The 22548-nt window shown below is 46.6% G+C and overlaps 1 protein-coding gene across 2 annotated transcripts in view; it reads right to left on the reverse strand.

Moving 5' to 3' along the window:
- The window catches only part of LOC127586230 (forkhead box protein A2-like), a 34785-nt gene extending 12988 nt beyond the window's left edge, over positions 1–21797 (reverse strand). For both annotated transcript variants that reach the window (XM_052044032.1, XM_052044034.1), the window contains exon 1: positions 21408–21797. In XM_052044032.1, coding sequence (XP_051899992.1) covers positions 21408–21479 — 72 coding nt within the window. In that variant the 5' untranslated portion in view covers positions 21480–21797. The remainder of the gene's footprint in view (positions 1–21407) is intronic.
- Between the last annotated feature and the right edge of the window lie 751 nt (positions 21798–22548).

Raw genomic sequence — 22548 nt, forward strand, 5'->3', positions numbered from 1 at the left:
CCCACCCACCCCGGACATTCTCTCTTCTTCCCCCTCCCATCGGGCAGAAGATACAAAAGCTTGAAAGCACTCTGTTATTGTTTTACCTTGTATTACTTCAATGCACTGTTGTAACGAATGGATCAGTATGGACGGTATGCAAGATAAGTTTTTCACTGCACCTCGGTACATGTGGCAATAACAAACCAATCTACCAATGTAATCTACTAATTAATAAGATTAGTACAAAAGAGACACAATAATAGTAGTGACATCAGACATGGTGACGTTTGAATAGTAATTACTAGCACATACCCAGTGACACATGAATAGTAACAGTATTAGTACTGACATTGTGAAACACTACCGGTAATGATACTTGCAAACACAATGACACAGCAATAATTTTACTGGCATTCCCTGTAATGCCAGTACACACCAACATTAATAGTAGTGATATAACCACACACACAGTGACACACTAACAGCAGTGAGATAATTACACACACAAAGCAGCACACCACTACTAATATAATCTAAAAAGTAAATCCTGATACTAATGATGCTGGAACACTGACACACTAATAATATCGACACAAACTGATATTAATAGTAATATCATCACATGAAGTGACACACTATTACTAATGACATTAGCTCACACATTATGGCATAATGACACACTGATATCAATGATAAAAGCACACACCACTGGGTAAAGTTGCTTAGTCAAAGGGAACACCCTGATATAAACACGCAATGATACTTTGATATGTACATCCAGAAGATGAGAAATATATGGAACTGGACAATAGCTCTCTGATATAAACACACTGATACATGAAATATAAATGAAAAGACAGAGCCACACTCTTATAAACACATAGTGCACTCTCAATTGAACAAAGCAAAGAAACAACTAGACACAATGGCCGAGCCATTATAGTGCACAGTGGTAGATACACCAGCTTGCCAGAGTCGTACCATGGTAACTAGTTCTCCAGTCAAGGACCAACTGGTGTTAAATTCAGTAGCAGCCATGGCGGGGTACAGTAATGCGGCACATTTTTACACACTGCCTGGGACCCAGGTTAGGTGGGGGGGTGTTGGTGCTGGGCAGAGAAAGGGTTGGCAGTCCTGGGGCAAATCGGAGCCCGGGGTTGGGTCAGTGGTCAGGTATCCGGCAGGAGTTTGGGGAGGTCGACTGAGGGTCATGGCCTCCACTGAGTGGGAGAGAAGGAGGCGGGGTGGGTGTTGGATCCAGGCGTGATAACTGTGGAGGAGATAGTTGTGTGGGAGGGGTTCAGAGGGTTGTGGTGAGACCAGTGGCTGGGGGTTGGATCAGGACTTGGGCTGACAGGTGGGTTAGGGGTTTGGGACGTTGGCTGATTGAGGGGGTGGGGTAGGGGGGTTGTTGTCAGGAATTTGGAACCTGGGATGAACTGTTGTTGGTGGGGGAGGCCTCATTTTGGAGAGAAGAGCTGGGACCATGGGATCAGAAGGTTAAAAGGTAACTCACCTCAGTGGGCTGCAGACCGGCACTGTGTGTGAAAACATAACCGTTCAGCGATGGTCACTCCCAGGACAACCTGATCTAATTTCCCTGGAATGCTGCAAAAGGCGCGTTCCGTGGGGAATGTGTAATCCATGCGTACCTAGCACGGACAGCACATCAGTTGCACGAGTGTGTCCCACATCGGGAATTGTGTGGTGTCATTTCTGGAGTGACGCAGGACAATCTGGAAACGGTTGACAGTGCGTTCCAGTCCGTGACATATACATTTCAGTCCCGAAATCCTAAAATAGGCAGCACTGCGCACCTCCTGAGCTGTTCACACTGCGACGTGAACACAGACTGTAACGCACCAACATACACTGCTTAAACCCACAATGTGTCAGGTAATTCAAACAGCAACACAGACAGACTGATCAACTAGCTCAAGCACAGACTGACAAAAGTGATATAGCTGACATGACATGTCAGTGACATGAACACAAAATGATATAAAACCAAGTGACACAGATACAGCACACCGATATAGTGCCACAGCAGGTAGTGCAGCTGCCTCACAGCTCCAGAGACCCAGGTTCGAGCCTGACCTCCGGTGCTGTCTGTGAGGAGTTTGCATGTTCTCCCTGTGATCGTGTGGGTTTCCCCTGGGTGCTTCCATTTCCTCCCACATCCCAAAGATGTGCTGGTGGGTTAGTTGGCTGCTGCAACTTTGGGTTACTTTGCGGGGGGGGCAGGGGGGGCAGGAGATGGGTATATGTGAAAGACTAAGTCACAGGGAAATAACTGGGTGGGTGGGATTGCTCTGAGACTAGCATAAACAGGATGGGCCAAATGGCCTCCTCCTACCTCATAAGAAAAGATGGAAAATTAACACAAACAAGGATGTCATTAAACTGGAGGGTGCAACAAAAGATTATTGAAGATGTTGCCGGGACTGGAGGGCTTGGCTTACAAGGAGGGACTGGATAGGCCGGGACTGTTTTCCCTGGAACAAAGGAGGCTGAGGGGTGACATTATAGAGGTTTATAAAACCATGAGGGTGTAGATAAGGTGAATGGTCACAGTGTCTTTCCCCAGGGTAGAGGAATCCAAAACTAGAGGGAATAGGTTTACCGTAAGAGGGGAAAGATTTGAAAGGGATCTGAGAGGCAGCTCTTTTACACAGAGGGTGGTGGGTACATGGAGCGAGCTGCCAGAGGGAGCTGTAGAGGTGGGTACAATTACTATGTTTAAAAGGCATTTGGATAGGTCCATGGATACAAAGATTTAGAGGGATATGGGCCAAACGCAGGCAAATGGAACTAGCTCAGATAGGCAACTTGGTCAGCATGTACGAGTTGGGCTGAAGGGACTGTTTCCACGCCATGACTCTAAGCACTGACACAGTGACTTACTCAAATTCACTGATGTACTGGTACACACACTAATCTTTACAGACTGAGTCACACTCTAATTAAAATCTCTACAGTAAGGGAATTTTTCGAGGATAGTGTTACACTGCCAGACACTCACACAACACATACTGGCACACCGTCAAAACACATAAATTCACACAGTGATAAAAATGTACACACAATGACACACTGCTTGAGAATGCTCAGTGTTCTTTTTGCATCTTTAGAGCATCACATAGAATCTTACATCCAGCCAGATAATTGGTGGAGTGCATTGCATCGATACCCCCTTCGTGACTGTAACTGGGCAATGAGTCACTTGGTGTCCATAGACTGTCCCTGAGGGTCACAGCTGCACACTGCAGGAGTGCTTCTGTGCAGCAGATGTTCACATCTGCCTGGCCGAAGCACCTCAGAGATTCCTGTGACCTCCGTCCTTCTGCGTAGGAAACGTTACTAAATGTTTGTTAATTTTCCTTAATTCACTGACTTGCAAAGAGGGTGACGGCATCCCGACAGATAGATTGGGGTCCTGTTGACCCCTAGAGGCAGCCAAATTGTTGGAGTGGACCCATCAATGAACTTCAGCATTTAGTGGAACATGGGTCAGCTAGGAGGCTGGAGATTCATCTCGGATATCTGTAGCACTATAACTTTATAAAATTAATGTATATTAAATTGTGAGAGGCAGAGATAGGATAGAGAGTCAGAGTCTTTTCCTCAGGGTGGAAATATCAAATACTAAAGGGCATAGCTTTAAAGCAGGAGGGGAGAAGGTTTGAAGGAGATTTATGAGGCAAGTCTTTTACATAGAGAGCGTTAGGTGCCTGGAAGGCACTGCCAGAGGTAGTGGCAGAAGCAGATACAATAGCAACGTTTAAGAGCCATTTCGACAGGCATGTGAACAGGCAGGGAAGGGAGGGATACGGACCATGTGCAGGCAGATGGGATTAGTTTAAATTGTCATCATGGTTGGCACAGACAATGTGGGTTGAAGGGCCTGTTCCTTTGCTGTACTGCTTGATGTTCTATGTTCTATTGCAGGTGATCCCAAGTTGTGTTTACCATAAAATGATGACTTTGATGAGGGAATCAAATGTAATATCTCTGAGTCTGCAGTCAAGATGAGGACATCCATGTTTGCGATTCTGCGTGACTTTGAGAGTCCATGGCTGTAGGTCACGTGGGTACATGTTGAAGGGCAGTGGGGCGCAGTGTGCAACTGGAATTGGGGGGGGGGGGCAGTCACAAACTGTGTGCGAAACTCAGGAGTTTGATTCTTGTGAGTTCATGCAGAGGGGGAAGGAGATGTCACTTCAGTACCTCAGACTGACCCACCTGGGTAACAACTTATTGTTCCGCATGTTTGAGAAGGAAAATGAATCAAAGACCAGCACCTGTAGTCAGCAGGAGGCCAGTTGATAACAAGCACCATGGCTTTTATTTCGGGTGGTTTCAATTTTTGATTCCTGCGCTAGTTAACTGAGGCAGTCAGCACCTTCTGATTGGTCCTGTCGAATACACATCTTCTGCCCACGCAGGAAGTACAGGATGCTCCTGGTGTCCCGGACAACCACGTCCACAGGAAGTAGCATCAACTGGAAGAGACCAAGATCTGGATCTCGGAACTTGAACAACAGCTGGTAGCACCACGGAGCGTCCATGCCTGTTACAGGGAGAGCACATTCCGGGAGATAATCACCCCGCAGCTGAGGTCCTACACAGAGAGAGGGTTCGGGCAACCTTTGGACAGACCTGCCTCAGGCAGCAGATCTGTGAGGGCATCAAACTCTGGCAGGAGTGTTCCTCGATTTACAGACCTTTCATTTACAAGGCTGTGCTACAGCACCATTAACTCTTTGGGGTTTGTCTTTGATTCACGAGTCCACCTCGTTGTAACGAATGGCTTGCCCCTCTCCACGCACAGCAATACAAGCCTTGGAAAGGCAAAATACATTTCACCCAGCCTTTTAGGTTTATGGAGTCTTGCTTAGCAAAACTCTTTCTAGGAACAAATTCTGAGGGCTGCCTCTTAATACTGGAGAAGGTGGTGCTTCCTCAAGGGAATATGACCAGATTGAAGACCATGGAACAATGGGAGGCTCAATGATATGTGGGGTAGGGGATTCAAATAGTCAAAGGGTGCCTAGAGATGATTGAGGTCACAGCTGTGATTCCAGGATAGTATGTTGCCTCCCTGGTGCGAAGGACATCACTGTGTAGACAGAGCATTCTGATTAGTGGGTTGGGGAGGAGAATGAGAGAGGGGAAACAGTTGGAGATCATGGTGCATGTTGGTACCAATGCTGTAGCAGCAAGTAGGATGGTATCCTTAAGGAACATTGGAAGGTGCCAGAGAGGAGATCAAACAGCATGACCTAAATCAGTTCCATTATGGGTACAGCTCTCCCCACCATCGGGGACATCTACAAGGGGCGATGGCTCAGGAAGGCGACGTCCATCATCAGGGACCCCCCACCATCCGGGCCGTGCCGTCTTCTCGATGCTGCCATCAGGCAGGAGGTACAGGAGACTGAAGACCCACACCTCAAGGTTCAACCACAGCTTCTCCCCCACTGCCATCAGATTCTTGAACCCACCTGAAAAACCCTAATTCTACCTTGGACTGTATTTTCCTCTCTCTGAACTTGCTCCAGTGTCATTATATTTATTTTGTCATGTAAGTTATGTATAATTTATGTTAATTTAAGTTTATATTAACTTACTTTTGTCATGTTTGTAATATACTGTGTTGCTAATCTTCATGGCATTTATGCCCATGACAATAAACGTGAACTTGAAATGATAAGATTACTCCCAGTGCGACATGCCAGTGAGTACAGAACTAGAAGAGGATAATGCAGGTGAGTATGAGGCTGTAGGACAGAGGGAACTAAGTTCCTGCAACACTGGGACCAGTTCTGTGGAAGGTGGGATCTGTACAAGGCAGACTCTCCACAGAGGCGTGCGGGGAGGTTTGCTGGGGAGATGGTTAACATTAGGGTGGAGGTGAGAATGGGATTCACTCCCACTGCCAATGGTTTGAAAAGTAAGAAAAGGGAGGGAGGGAGGGGTTCAGAAAGTGATGGAAATGAAAAAAACTTGGTTATGCCGCAATCCAAGGAATCTGGGGAATAAAGGTGATGAATTGAGGACTTGAGTTGGAGTGCAATATCAGGGCTGCTGCTGGCGCGTGGTTGAGCATGGGCTGTGTGCGCAGCTTAACATTCTTGGTTACAGAGGTTTCAGACAGATAGACTGGGGAGTGTTGGTTAAGAACAAGTATCTACGAGCAGAGGTGATACACAGAAAGGTCAATAGCTAAGAGCAGACTAAAGAGCATAACCAGGGCAATCAAATTGCCGGAAACATACCACAGGCCTCAAAGGGTAAGAGTGAGATAGAAGGGCAAATACTTGGGCAAGTTTCTGAGAAATACAAAGCGTTGTAATAAGGGGTTTCTTCACGTTGATTGGGAAGGTAACAAGGACTTAACGGGTGCGGCATTCTTCATGTTCACTTGTGGGAACGCTTCTCATCAGCATGTAGCATTCAACAAGAGGGGTGGAAGCACTCCGCTGAGGTTCAAGGAATGAGACTGGGAAAGTGGTAAGAGAGGGCATTTTGGCAATCATTATTCAGTTAGATTTATCCCAGGTATAGAAATGAACAAAGAAAGAGCAGGAGAAAAGGTCTTCTCAAATTTAAGATAAGGGCGCGTTTACAAGGCTGAGATCCAGCTGGGAAAGAACATTTGAAGGTAAATCAGTGGCAGAGCAGTGGGAGGTAGTGGGGAGGAGATAGTGAGGGTTCAGATCAAATATGCTCCTAAAACAAAGGAAGAGGGTAAATTTACATTTATGGGAAGACACTGCAGAAAAGGAAAGCTTTATAAGAAATACCAGAGATCAAAATAGCACAAAGGCTACAGAATGTGCAGGGGTGAAATTAAAAAGGAAATCTGAAAATCAAAGAGAGGACAGGAATAAACACCAGCAGGAAAATTAACGGAAAACCCAAAGACAAGTTCTAAATAGTTGAAGCTTAAAAGTATAAGAAAGGAAGAGGAAGAGGTTGAGGCAGGTACATTACCATTATTTAAAAGGCACTTGGACAGGTACATGGAGAGGAAAGGTTGAGAGGGACTTGGGCCAAATGCAGGCAAATGGGAAGGACATTTTGGTTGGCGAGGACCAGTTGGGCTGAAGGGCCGGTTTCCGTGCTGCGGGACTTTAAGACTCAATGACAGGAGAAGGCAGGAGAAATCAAAAGAGTGAAGGCATGTCAAGTTCATAGAACATAGAACAGTACAGCACAGAACAGGCCCTTCTGCCCACAATGTTGTGCCGACCTAGCTATTCCCTCCTGCCTACAGAATGCCCATATTCCTCTATTCTCCTCCCATTCATGTGCCCATCTAAGCCTTTCTTGAAAGCCTCCAATGAGCTTGCCACCACCACCCTATCATGCCATGCATTCCAGGCATCTGCCACTCTCTCAATAAAAAACGTGCCCCTCACATCTGTTCTGAACCTACTACCTCCTATTGAACACAAAATCCAACCTCTTTATTTTCAAAATGAATATTTTGTGTCTGTCTTCACAGAAGATCGGGAAGATATCGACATTGACATTAAAGAGGAATAATGTATTAGAAATGATAAACATGGAAAGAGAGAACATAATAGGAGGTGAGGCACCTTTAAAAGTTGGTAGGTTGCCAGGCCTGGATGAGATGTATCTCAGAAGCATAGGGAGAAAATAGCACAGGCTCCGACTACAGGTTTCCTCTTCTGGTGCATTGCTGGAGGATTGGAAGGCTGTGGATGAGGTGCAATTATGTTAAGGACAGCAGTACAGGCCAAGAAACTATGAGCTAGTCAACCAAACAGCAGGGACTGTTAGTGATTTACCCAATGTATAGTGTAATCCTATCTGGATGCATCACTGCATCATACTTGGTATCGCAACTGCTTTGCCTGGGACCGCAAGAAACTGCAGAGAGTTGTAGACGCAGCCCAGCGCATCATGGAAACCAGCCTCCCCTCCACGGACTCTATCTTTACCTCTCGCTGCCTTGGTGAAGCAGCCAGCATAATTAACCCGGGTCATTCTCTCTTCTCCCCTCTCCCATCAGGTAGAAGATACAGGAGCCTGAGGGCACGTACCACCAGGCTCAAGGACAGCTTCTATCCCACTGTGATAAGACTATTGAACCGTTCCCTTATACAATGAGATGGACTCTTGACCTCACCATCTGCCTTGTTATGACCTTGCACCTTATTGTCTACCTGTACTGCACTTCCTCTGTAGCTGTGACACTTTGTTCTGTTATTGTTTTTACCTGTACTACCTCAATACACTCTGTACTAACTCAATGTAACTGCACTGTGTAATGAATTGACCTGTACAATCGGTATGCAACACAGGTTTTTCACTGTACCTCGGTACAAGTGACAATAATAAACCAATACCAATACCAATACCAATAAATCAACAGTTCGAGGCATCAGGGTCAATCAGCATGCATTTGTTGAAGGAAGATCATGTTCACCAAACTTGATTGATTTTTTTTTGAGGAAGTCAGAAAGATTATCAATGAGGGCAGCGTATTTGTTGTGGTCTATGCGGATTTTAGTGAAGTGTTTGACAAAGTCTCATGTGGTAGCTTGACCAGGAAACTAAAAGCTCCTGGGATTCAAAAGAAAGTGGCAAACTGAATGAAGATTTGGTTCAGTGGAAGAAAGCTAAGGCTTATGGCCAACGGGAAGTTTGGTGATTGAAGAGCCGTGTGCTGAGCTCAGTTCTGAGTCTCCTGCCTCTCACGGTATATGTTCATGATGTGAAGTTAAATGCGCCGTGATTAAGAACTTTGTCGATCATACCAAGATCTATAGTGAAGACAGTCCAAGGCTGCAGGAAAACATAATTTGCCTGGTTAGTTCAGCGCAGAAGTGCACATGGAATTCAATATGCAGACGTGTGAAGTAACACATCCAGAGAGGGAAAAAATGCGAGAAAAATCACCATGAATTGTAGAATACCAGAGGAACAGAGAGATCTTGGAGGGAGTACGCACAGATCTCTGAGAACAACAGGTGGTGTAAAAAGTATATGGAACACCTGCCTTCATCAGAATGTAAGAACAAAGACGTTATTCTAGAACTGTATAAAACATTAGTTTAGCCACAGCACTGTGAACAGTTCTGGTCACCACACTCCAGGAAGGATGTGCCAGTACTGGAGAGAGTGCAGAGCAAATTTGCAAGGATCCTGCCTGAGTGGGGGAATTATAGTAATGAAGGGGGACTGACAAGGCTGGGGTTGTTTCTTGGGAACAAAGGAGACCAAAGGGAGATTTAATTATGGTGTAAAATTATGAGAGGCCTAGACTAGCTTTCAGCAGAACAGGTAAAAGAGTGGAACAACTTCAAGTTTACTGTCAAGACCAAAACGCCAGTGTACAAAGCTTACACAAAACTTGCACACTTACAGTCTCATGTATGGTGAGAAAACGTGAACAGCCAGAGCAGATGTTAAGTAACTGCTTACAGGGAATACTCAGTCTCAAAAGACAAGATAATGTCCCCATTGCAGAGGTTTTTAATTGACCAAGTGTGATAGCTCTACACAAGTAGAGATAACCGCACTGCTTCGACCATCTGTGCAGATGGGAGGGGATCTATACCCAAAGACATGTTACACAGAGTCATACAGCACAGAAACAGGCCCTTCAGCCCATTTAGTCCATGCCAGCCTGGTTTCCTGCCTAGTCCCATCTACCCGTGCCTGGACCATAGCCCTCCATTCCTCTCTCATCCATGCACCTATCCAAACTTCTCTTAAATGTTACAATTGAATCCGCATCCACCACTTCCGCTGGCAGTTCGCTCCACACTCGCACCACCCTCTGAGTGAAGTAGTTCCCCCTCAGATTCCCCTTAAATATTTCACCTTTCACCCTAAATCTATGTCCTCTAGCTCTAGTCTCACCCAACCGGAGGGGAAAAAGCCTGCATGCATTCACCCTATCTAAACCCCTCATAATTTAGTATACTTCTATAAGATCTTCCCTCATTCTCCTGTGCTCCAGGGAATAAAGTTCTAACCTATTCCGCCTTTCCCTGTAACTCAGGTCCTCAAGTCCTGGCAACATCCTTGTAAATTTTCTCTGCACTCTTTCAAGCTTATTGATATCTTTCCTGTAGGTAGGTGACCAGAACTGCACACAATACTCTTAAGTTTGGCCTCACCAAAGTCTTATACAACTTCAACATAATATCCCAACTCCTGTACTCAGTGCCCTGATTTATGAAGGCCAGTGTGCCAAAAGCTCTCTTTGTGACCCTACCTACCTGTGTTGCCACTTTCAAGGAACCATGGACCTGTATTCCCAGGTCCCTTAGTTCTACTGCACACCGCAGAGCCCTACCATTCACTGTTTAAGTCTTACGTTGGTTTGTCCTCCCAAAGTGCAGCACCTCACACTTGTCTGCATTAAATTCCACCTGCTATTTTTCAGCCCATTTTCCCAGCTGGTCCAGATCGCTTTGTAAGCTTTGATAACCTTCCTCGCAGTCCACTACACCCCCAGTCTTAGTGTCATTCACAATTTTGCTGATCCAGTTCACCACATTATCATCTAAATCATTAATATAGATGATAAACAACAACAGACCCAGCACCAATCCCTGCGGCACACCACCAGTCACCGGCCTCCAATCAGAGAGACAACCATCTACTACCACTCTCTGGCTTCTCCCACTAAGCCAACGTTGAATCCAATTGACTATTTCATCCTGAATGCCAAGCGACTTAACTTTCTGGACCAGCCTCCCCTGCGGGACTTTGTCAAAGGCCTTGCTAAAGTCCATGCAGACAACGTCCAGCACCTTCCCTTCATCAGCCTTCCTGGTAACCTCCTCGAAAAACTCTATAAGATTGGTTAGACATGACCTACCACGCACAAAGCCACGTTGACTATCCCCGATCAGGTTCTGTCTATCCAGATACTTATATATCCTGTCCCTCAGAATACCTTCCAATATATGAGAACTTAACAGAGGGAAGACAGGACAACCCAAGGTTCTATATTAAAGATGTAGGCAAGCAACAAATGAAGAAATTTGGAACTGATCCTGACCAATGGGAACCCCTGATAAGTGGTTTGAACAAATGGCGCCATTACCTTGAGCAGGGGCATCAAAATCCATGACAGGAATTAGCTCTGACTGCTTGAAGAGCCCATAAGAAGCATGGAGCTTCCAGACTTTCCAATTACAACACCTTCACTTGCAACCACTGCCACATATCATCAAATCCTGGACTGGATTACTTAGTCGCATGGCATACTGGCAGCTACCTATGTCTTAGGCTGCAATATCCACTGCCTCCCACAGACAGAAAGAATGAATAGAAAGGACAGTGTGATCAATTACCAGGACCTATTGGTCTAAGCTCACTGGATTGGTAGGAGGATTAGAGAAGATTTCAGGGAGGGCTTCTTGATCCAAAGAATAATGCAGCATTGACCTCGGCTTCCTGCCACACCTTTGTGCACCCAGGTTCTGTGGATTTGCTCTACAATTTCACCAGGCGTGATCTTTTGCTGCTCAGCTGTTGGAGAAGGATCAGTCAGGGGCTTCCTTTGATGGTCACTTTCTTTTTCTTCATTGAAGCTAATCCATCATTTCCACTTTGCTGAACGAAGTCTGTGTTCCAACCTCTTGCTTGGAACTTCTGGTGAGAGTTCCTTTTGTGTTCTTCAAACAGTTGGAGTTGGACTTTGAAGAGACAGTGTTCTGTTGGTCTAAACAGCTTTGAGGTGTCCGGGAAGAGCCCAGGACAGTAACAGCACAGTCCTTCAACAACTCGATATACTGCTGAAACAGACCATCTAGGGACTGCAGCTATGCCATCCAACCTGTGGTTGACTCAATATGTTGTTGGAAATGACATCTGGTCTCTTTTGCCCACAAGGAGTTCACTCTTCCCTGTAGCCCAGAGGGATTCTCTTTCCTGGAAGTGGCCAACAAAACTGTGGCTTCACAGGGATTTGAGTCGCTACTTTATCAATGGCTTCCCTATAACATTTCAGTCGTTTCAGCCAGGTTCCACATGGGATTCACTTTGACTAAGTCACTGGAATTCAATGTCATTGTGGGTGGTGATGGTTCTCTGTTGACTGTTGGGGAAGCAATGGTGTCCGGAGTTCATGGGAAGACCTGAGATGCAATCAGACTGTCAACGAGCGGGTTGAGGTTAAGGCCAGGGGCAGGTCCTGCGAGGTATGCAGACTGGGATGCCTTTGCTATCTCTTCCTTTGTATCATAGTTCCACATAATATGATGGCTGTAACGATGCCAATGCACAGAGTTGGTGTCGGTGCTTAGAGGCAGTTGGTTGGGCCATTTCAAGTTACATTTCATGTTGGTGATGTACAGCTCTCATATTTTAATACTCGTGTGGGGATAGATTGTTCCTCAGTTGGAGGGAAGATTTTGAGTGGTGATGGTGTTCCTCGCTATATTTTGGCTAACTGTTGCCAATTGTGGGATTGTAGATTGTTGGGTATTGGAGACATTGGCTTCTTCAAGCACAAGTGCTCTTCTGCATGTTCACAGGATTCACACCACAGCCAGGGAAGTCCCTCAGGGTTAAAGCTACAGGATCGCAGTTCCAGGACCGATTCGGTGCACTGGGTGGTGGATTGAGTCTTTGTTCTGGGAACCAGCAGATCGCTAATCAATGTTGGGTCGATGGCATTTGTCGAGGCTCTCACTCAACAAGTGAGGGCCCCCGACTTCCATCATAGAATGGATATAAGAACACACATTGACACCAGGGCTAGGCACACACTATTGCACTGATACACACACACACCCACAATGACACACTAACAAAATACACACAGTCACAGAGATAAAGTGACATACTTATATAAACTAGTACAGATCACTATAAACACAATCCTAATGCACATCAGCAGAGACAATAGCACATTGATATAGCTAACTTTAACAGTGACTGCAACGTTGCTGATACAAACACAATGTGGCACACTACAATTAACAGATTACATTAGCAGATTATGTAAACCAATAGACAGATGAAAGCAGATGCCTAGAACTGCGTCTCCAGTCTGTAACACTAAACATGCTCTGTAGCTGTGTCAGTGGGCCATACTTTGCCCGGTGAACTTGGAGAACTGAATGCAACACCCTGTTGTGACTATAAAGCATGTTTAGTGCTACTGAGCTGGGGCAAATTTCTATTCAAGACTATTGGGAAAGGTTCAGCAGGTCAGGCAACAGCAGATATTCCGGGGAATGGTCTTTCATCAAAACTGGAGAGACTGGAGATGAACAGGTTTTAAGATGCAGAGAAAGGGGTGGGTTGGATAGGAGAGGACAACAGGGGAGGTGTCTGTAATGGGATGGAAGAGTGAATCAGTGTCAAGAGGAAGGATGGTACAGGACCCAAGGAGGTGATATTGGGACACATAAAGGAACAATAGATGAGTCTAGAGCAGGTTAAGCACAGAGCTTAGTCCAAAAAATGTCACAACACAAAAGGCGCTGGAGGAACTCAGTGGCTCAGGGAACATCTAAGGAGGGAAATAGACAGTAAACGTTCATCTGCACTGGAAAGAAAGGGGGAGATAGCCAGACGAAGGGCCTCAACCCGAAACGTCAACTGCCCATCTTCCTCCACGGATGCTGCCTGATGCACTGAGTTCCTCCAGAGTTTTGTGCGTTGCTCCAGATTCCAGCATCTGCAGTCTTCCGTGTCTCCAGAAAGTGTCAGATCAGAAGTTGTTCGTCGAGCGCATGTTGCAGTGTAAAAGGCCATGGGCAGAGAGGTTGGAGAGGAAATGGTGTGGAGAATTAAAGTGACAGGTGACCAGAGACCTTGGATCATGCCTGCAGTCTGAGCAGCGGTGCTCACCAATCTGCTTTTGGTCTCCTCCAGGTAGAGGAGATAACACGGAGGCCAGCAAATGCAGCACACTAACTGCACATGGGTGCAGAGGGAGCATGGAGCCCAGGGCAGTGGGAAGGGAGGAGGTCGGAAAAATGGCAAGGCAAAGAGGAGGTGATTGAGGAATAAAGCAGGATGTTGGAGAAGGAGTGGAGTGTTGACGATGTGTTTGATGGGGGAATCACACTCGAAGTTTTGGAAATGGCCGCAGGTGATCCACTGAAATGGGAAGTGGGTGGGAGGTGAGGGAACGGGAACACCATCATGTTTCTGGGAGAGGAGGGACGGAACAAGGGCTCAAGTGCAGGAAATGGAAGGGAATTGTTTGGGCTCCGATCAGCTACAGGGGAAGGGAACCTTAGGCTGAGGAGAAAGGCAGGCACGTCAGAAATACTTGGGTGCAACAGAAAGGCAGAAACGGAGAGAATGTAAATAGAGTGGGTGCAAATGTAGGCAAGGTGCTCAGGGGTCAGTACCCAGGGTATCCGGGGGTCAGTACCCAGGATACTCAGGGGTCAGTACCCAGGGTATCCGGGGGTCAGTACCCAGGATACTCAGGGGTCAGTACCCAGGGTATCAGGGGGTCAGTACCCAGGATACTCAGGGGTCAGTACCCAGGGTATCTGAGGGTCAGTACACAGGGCACCCAGGGGTCAGTACACAGGGCACTCAGGGGTCATCACCCAGGATACCTGGGGGTCAGTACCCAGGGTACCCAGGGTCAGTACCCAGAGTGCTCAGGGGTCAGTACCCAGGGTATCCGGGGGTCAGTACCCAGGATACTCAGGGATCAGTACCCAGGGTATCTGAGGGTCAGTACCCAGGGTACCCAGGGGTCAGTACACAGGGCACCTGGGGGTCATCACCCAGGATACCTGGGGGTCAGTACCCAGGGTATCTAGGGGTCAGTACCCAGGGTACCTAGGGGTTAGTACCCGGGGTGCCAAGGGGTCAGTACCTGGGGTGCCAAGGGTCAGTACCCAGAGTGCTCAGGGGTCAGTACCCAGGGTATCCAGGGGTCAGAACCCAGGGTGCCCAGGGGTCAGTACCCAGGGTACCCAGGGGTCAGTAACCAGAGTGCCCAGGGGTCAGTACCCTGGATACCCGGGGGTCAGTACCCAGGGTATCTGGGGGTTAGTGCCCAGAGTATCCGGGGGTCAGAACCCAGCGTATCCAGGGGTCAGTACCCAGCATATCCGGGATTTAGTGCCCAGGGTATCTGGGGGTCAGAATCCAGGGTATCCGGAGTCAGTACCCAGGGTGTCCGGGCGTCAGTACCCAGGGTGCCCGGGGGTCAGTACCTAGGGCGCCTGGGGGTCAGTACCCAGGGTGCCCGGGGGTCAGTGCCCTGGGTGCCTGGGGGTCAGTACCCAGGGTGTCTGGGGGTCAGTACCCTGGGTGCCTGGGGGTCAGTACCCAGGGTGTCCAGGGGTCAGTGCCCAGGGTGCCTGGGGTCAGTACCCAGGGTGCCCAGGGGTCAGTCGGCTTTCAGAGGACATTGGTCACAAACCTCTCGCAGAAACAGAGGAAGAGGAGCTGAGGAAGGGACGAGCCGGTGATGGATAAGGTGAGGATTGAGGATACATCAGTGCTGTGATATTCCACACACTGGGATAAAGAAGCAGACTGACACACACACGTAGAAGAACTAGTGCAAATGTAGTGAGACAATGAGATAAAGCACGAGCATTGTACCGTGATATAAGCAGGCACTCTGAATCAGTGACATAAACTGATATGAACATGTGTGAAGCACTGACAGGAACATGCTGTGTCACGCATGTAAACATACCAGTTCGGTGATATAAAACATGCAGAGTCACACTGATGTAACCATCCAATGATACAGGGATGTGGAATGATTCACCGATTTCAACAAACACATAGACACACTTTCACTTTTACATGCACTGTTACACTGATATAAACAGGAACTCTGAAACAATGTACAAGACGCACTGATATGAATGCACTGACATAGTAATTATACACACAAATACAAAACAATAAAAGAACAGTGATTCAATAATAAACAGATGCGGACGACGCACTTTGGTGGTTATACAGTGACGCGCCCATGTAACAAGTCACTGACACCCGTCCTTGCACCATCATAAATACACTGACACTCTGAGTAGATACTTGCTGTAACACTGATGTAAAGCTGTCACATAACCCAGAAACATGAACATTTTCGATAACACACATATAAATGTACACAATGATATACTGATGTAAGACAATTCATGGACACACAAATATTACTGCACAGTGTAAGGTAGTCACATGTACGTCGAAACACAATGAAATGCATCTTTTACATAGAGTGTGCTGGGGGCAGCCCGCAAGTGTCGCCACGCTTCCGGTCCCAACATAGCACGCCCACAACTTCCTAACCCGTACATCTTTGGAATATGGGAGGAAACCGGAACACCCGGAGGAAACCCACGCAGACACGGGGAGAACGTACAACCTCCTTACAGACAGCGGCTGGAATTGAACCCGGGTCGCTGGCGCTGTGATAGCATTACACTAACTGCTACACTAAATTGTAGGGCTGAAGGGAAATAAGAAGACGGGGAAGTAGACTGATGGAATCACTCCACTGGGAGCAAGCATGGACCCAACGGGCTGAATGACCTTGTATAAGATTATAAGATAGAGACACAGTGATAAACAGTCAAACGAACAGAATGACTACTGAGATAAGGACCCATACTGACACCAATATAAAAATGCACAGTGACGTAAATGTGTGAGCACATGACACCCTAATTTAAATACAAACAGACACACTTTGTACAAGCAGACAGCTACCCACAGATAGGAACGTACATGGTCACACTGAGATTTAACTGTGCAACTGATGCTGATATGAAGTTGTAACAGGGCACAATGATTTAAATACACCCACTGTGACACAAGTGTGTCAAACACACACACGTAAACAGGCACACCAACACGCTGCTGCAAACAAGAACACATGATATAATGAAGCACACTGATATAAGAGGACAAAGTGACACAGTACATGAACATGCACAGTGACACACTGACATAAACACACACCACTCACACTGCTTCACTGAAGTGACCACACACAGGAACTTTCTGATACATATACCTGAACATTTAGGTACAGACATACACAATGATACTCCACTGACAAACTCCTGTACATAAACACACATACCAACACACTATCTTGAACACACAGACAATAACTTTCATTTTATCTGGCACTCTAATGTGACAGAATATCTCAAGCACCTTGGCAGGAGTGCCGCCAGACAAAATTGACACAGAGCTGCACGAGAGGGGATGAAATGGCCGGAGGTTTGGCCAAGTGGTAGATTTTAAGCAGCATGAAAGCTATAGGGAGGGAGAGAGGCCAAGGGGTTAAGGCAGAGAATTCCAGATCCCAAGCCTGACTCTCAGTGGTAGAAATATTAAGATTTAGCAGAAGGTCAGACGGTGCTGGTACCTCTGAGGGTACAGACTTAAGAGGCCCAAAGCCTTGGAGGTAGGGCAGTCTAAAACCAGAGGGCAAAGGTTTAAGGTGGGAGGGGAAAGATTTAAAGGGGACCTGAGGGCCAACTTCTTCACACAGAGGGTGGTGGGTATATGGACTGAGCTACCAGAGGAAGTGGCAGAGGTGGGTACAGTTACAACATTTAAAAGACATTCGGATGGGTCCATGGATAGGAAAGGTTTAGAGGGATATGGGTCAAATGCAGGCAAATGGGACTAGCTCCGGAAGGCACCTTGGTCAGCACAGACGAGTCGGGCTGAAGGGCCATTTTCCTTGCCATGTAACTCTATAAGTCATGAAGAGGTTTCAGAATTAAGGATGAGAATTTTAGAGTCAAGACTTGGCTAAACTGGGAGTCAATGTTGGTCGATGGACTCAGGGTGGTAGCTGACCGGGACCACAGTGTGAGTTACGACGCAGTCTGCAGATGGTCTCAAGTTTAGGGAACAAAGCAGCCCAGTGATGAAGGTATTGGGATGGCTGTCAGAAAGGACGGCGAGTGTTTCAGTGGGCAGGCAGATGCAGGTGTGGAGTTGGTCGGTGTTACACAGGTGACGCTGAGGGGAAGTGGCCCAAGCTGGGCTCTGGGTCAATGCGATGGTGCTTGAAAACAGTCTGGTCCAGGCCCTGACCATTGTCAGGCAGACGGTTGGCATGGAGATACACAAATGATACAGTGATAGGAAGATACAAACACACAGTGAAATGGATTTGTTCAGTAACATACTGAAATAAACACACTGCAACACACTGAAGCTCAGATGATCACACACAGTAACACACTGTTGATACACACAGCGGAAGAAACACATAATTAAACAGAATAACACATTGATATAACCACACACTGGCACACGCACATAAATACACAGAAATGTTGATATAAACACAAAAACTAACACACACATTGACAGACACATAAACACACACATTGACACACTAATATTAGCACACAGATGCACTTTAATATAAATGTACACACAATGACACAGTGATAGAAACAAAAAATGATCATCTGATATAAACACTCAAATATTGATCTATAAACAGACATTCCATTGTAGACGCACATACTGACACAGACACACTCACAGACACACTCACACACATGTATACACAAACACACAAGGGAACAGATGGATTAACACTTTGATATCAACACGAGTAATCCTCCAGTAAGAACCTGAAGGGTTTAGGCAGGAATCCTGGAGCAAGGAACCTTGGCAGCTGAAGGAACGGCTACCGATGGTGGAACGATTAAATTTGGGATTAGCAAGAGCCCATGATTCGAAGAGCACCAATATCTCAGTGATTTGTCAGAGGAAAGGAGGTGCTGCATCGATGTCAAAAACGGAGGCAAGTGTTTTAAAACCAAGGTGTTGCTTAACTGAAAGAGTGTAAAACTGAAAAGATAGCGTTGATGGGTGGAGGGGTGTTACAGTGTGTGTTACAGAACGAAGTTTTGGATGGCAAGTCCAGGCCGGTCGAATGAATGGGGTCACCCAAGAAGAGTTGAAAAAGACAAGTCAAGATGTCAACTTCAAGGATGAGTCAAGTCAAGAATGACGGCTTGAACAGCTGAGCTGGGGCATGTGTAGAAGTGGCCAGTGTTACAGGGCTGGAAGGAGACAACCTTCGCGATGCTGTAGGGTGGGGGGGGTGGGGGATCTGAAGCTCAATCCTGGGTCAAATATAACAATGTTTGGAAAAGGCCTGGTTTACTTCAGATACCAGGGAGGGGATGGCATAAAGGCACACTCTCAAACACAGAGTGAAACACTGATATGAAGATGCAAAGTGATAAAGCAAATGGGACATGTGCACAAACATATTGAAATCAACACACTCTCCAGTAATGTGTAGCAGATGTACCCATGGATGGAAATAACCACACACAGCAACACACTATAACTGCAGATGGTGACAGGCTGGAGTCAATACACAGAGAAACACATTGATATACACAGAACCTGACACAAACACATACTACGGCACATTGACTTTAGCAGAGACACTTTGTTATAAATGCACTGACACTTCCTCGATAATCTGATAGATACACACAGACTGATGCATTGGTTGAAACACACTGCACTCCATCATAGACACACACACAGACACACACACACTGGAATAAGGACGTGTGAGACCCTGGTTAAAACTCACTACACTTTGAAATAAACTCATGCACTGACACACTAATAGAAACACAAACAATGAAATGACACTGAGTTTGAAAACCCTCCTTTAAATACACACGCTGACATACTGAAAAGACACACATAGGAACATAGAAATAAAAGACAGACACACAGGACATTGAAGTAGACAGAATGATGCGTGGATTGAAATGCACACTCTGGAACAGAGTCAGACATTGACTCAGGAACAGATACAGACACTGACTCACACAAACACACACACACACACACACACACACACACACACACACACACACACACACACACACACACACACGCACACAATTATGTACAGTGCCAAGCAGATAGAAACACACCCTGACAGTGCTATAGACTGACATATGAACACATTGGTATGAACACCCACCGATACACTGATAGAAACACAACCACTAACTCTATTTTAGAAGGGCTGACACATGGATACGAAGACATACACAGACACTATTATAGACACAGACACAATGACACATTGATGTGGCTAGAGGAATTCAGACTAACAAACTGTTATAGACCCCCAATACAGTATAATATAGGCATATGCTGGTACACTGGAGCATGCAGATTGATACTGATACACAGACATACTGATTAAATACACACACACACTCATACACACTGACACTGTTACAGGCACACAGTGACATTGTAGATACACACACTGGCACATTGTTACAGATACACATAGACACACAGATATAAAGACACTCAGACACAGTTATAGTTAAAGACAGACCTACTTTGACACTGTAACAGACAGACACACGGACACAATGATATGCTGGTATAAACACTGACACTTTGAAGTGGGCAAACACACTGATTTATAGTCAAACACTGGCACAGTTATAGACAAACACTGGCACACTTATAGTCAAACACTGGTGCACTGTTATAGTCAAACACTGGCACACTGTTATAGTCAAACACTGGCATAGTTATAGTCAGACACTGGTGCACTTATAGTCAAACACTGGTGCACTGTTATAGTCAAACACTGGCACACTTATAGTCAAACACGGGTGCACTGTTATAGTCAAACACTGGCGCATTGTTATAATCAAACACTGACACAGTCAAACACTGGCACACTTATAGTCAAACACTGGTGCACTGTTATAGTCAAACACTGGCACACTTATAGTCAAACACTGGTGCACTGTTATAGTCAAACACTGGCACACTTATAGTCAAACACTGGCACACATAGTCAAACACTGGCACACTGTTACAGCCAAACACTGGTGCACTGTTATAGCCAACTACTGGTGCATTGTTACAGACACACACACACACACACACACACACATCAAGCACGCTGTTATAAACACACGCACTCAGTGTAGTGTAGGCACAATGACACACTGAGCAGATCCAACCATGCAATGAAACAATCACCGCCCAACTGACTTTTCATTTCAACCAGTGCCAAGCCCTGAACGTGAAACAATCGGGTTCAGTCGGTGAGGGAGCTGCAGTACACGACTGAAATCATTGTGAACCTGACACACGAGCAGTGCATTCCAACTCTTCCGCGCTCCTCGCTTTGGTCCCACTTTCAGTCCCAAGCTCCATCTTCACTGGACCGATTACTGTCCAGAGAAAGCACAAACTAGAACCAGTGAGGCCTTAAACTGAGCGCCCACACAGACAAAAGTCTCCTTCTGGAACAGAGACCAGCAACCCGCTTCTTCTTGGATTCGGTGTCCTAGAAAGACTCTAAATGGGAATACAGCATTTAGCAAAAGTGGTCAGTGTCTGCACACTGACTGCAAGGGGTGATCACCGATGATGTGTATTATACTGACCTCACCAGGGTCTGAATATAAACTGGTCCACTCAGGAATTTCGTGTGATTCCATTTTCACAGATCCCAACATATCCCTTCCTTAAAATAAAATCGACCAAGGCAGGAGCAGGAGAAGGTTGTGAATAAACTTCTGGCTCCAAATTGTATTCCAGTGCCAAAGTCTCGGAAATTTGGGAGACACCTTGAGATCCAGGTCCTCTGCGCAGCGGGGAGAGGGGCTCGGGGTTGGGTGGGGTATGTTTGCGAGGAAGTCCGCTTCCAAAGGATCCACTTCTGAATTCCAGCACCTCGCCCAGTGAATGCACAGTCCAAAAGTTTCAAGAGTTGCCCAGAAATGCGTTGCAGATCGGAGAACTCCCCCACCTCAGCGCACAGCAGCTGTACCTGCCTCTGCAGATCCCTCTCTCTCTGGGACTGGGAGCTCTGGGATACAAGTGTGTGACTGTTGGGGGAAGTTACTGATTAACTGATGCCTTTGAGGTGTGTGGCCAGTGTGGCTGAACTGGTTGCGGAGCAGACAACTGGGCGCTCGCTGCGCCCTCAGGCGCCCGTCGCGGCGAATTGCACCCTTCGCTCGTCCAGTGACAAGCAGCCCAGACTGGGAATGTTTGCCAGCATTGCATGGTCTATGTGCTGCTACCTGGCAGCTTTATACAAAACCGTGCAGTGCATTTAACCGTTTAAAACATGCATTGAAGCCCTCTCTGCTATCATTTACCCTCCTTCCAACTGTTCCGCCGCAACACGCACTATCTCCCTCGATTCGCTCCCGAAATGGATGTGTGTGTTTGCCTTGCGAAAATCTCCTCACCCGACCGCGGGGTCTTTCCATTCCTCTTCAACTGGTTGCATTGCAGCCAGCATTTTCCCCGCCCACCCCGCTTCGGAGCGCACAGCCGGTGTGCAACGTGTGAGTGTGCAAGGGGCGAGTGGGCAGATAGTGAATGGACTGTGTAAGCTGCGAGTGCGTACCTTGAGTGTGTACAGCTGAGCTGTGTAAACAGTGTAAGTGATTACAGTGTGTCCCTAGATGTGCAAAGTGTGAGAACTAAGGGGGTTGAAACTGGAGTGTGTGAACGGCCTGCGCAAAGTGAACATAGAACAACACAGGAACAGGCCCTTCGGCCCACAATGTCTGT

Source organism: Pristis pectinata, chromosome 35 (assembly GCF_009764475.1).
Source record: "Pristis pectinata isolate sPriPec2 chromosome 35, sPriPec2.1.pri, whole genome shotgun sequence".
In the NCBI taxonomy this organism is placed as follows: Eukaryota; Metazoa; Chordata; class Chondrichthyes; order Rhinopristiformes; family Pristidae; genus Pristis; species Pristis pectinata.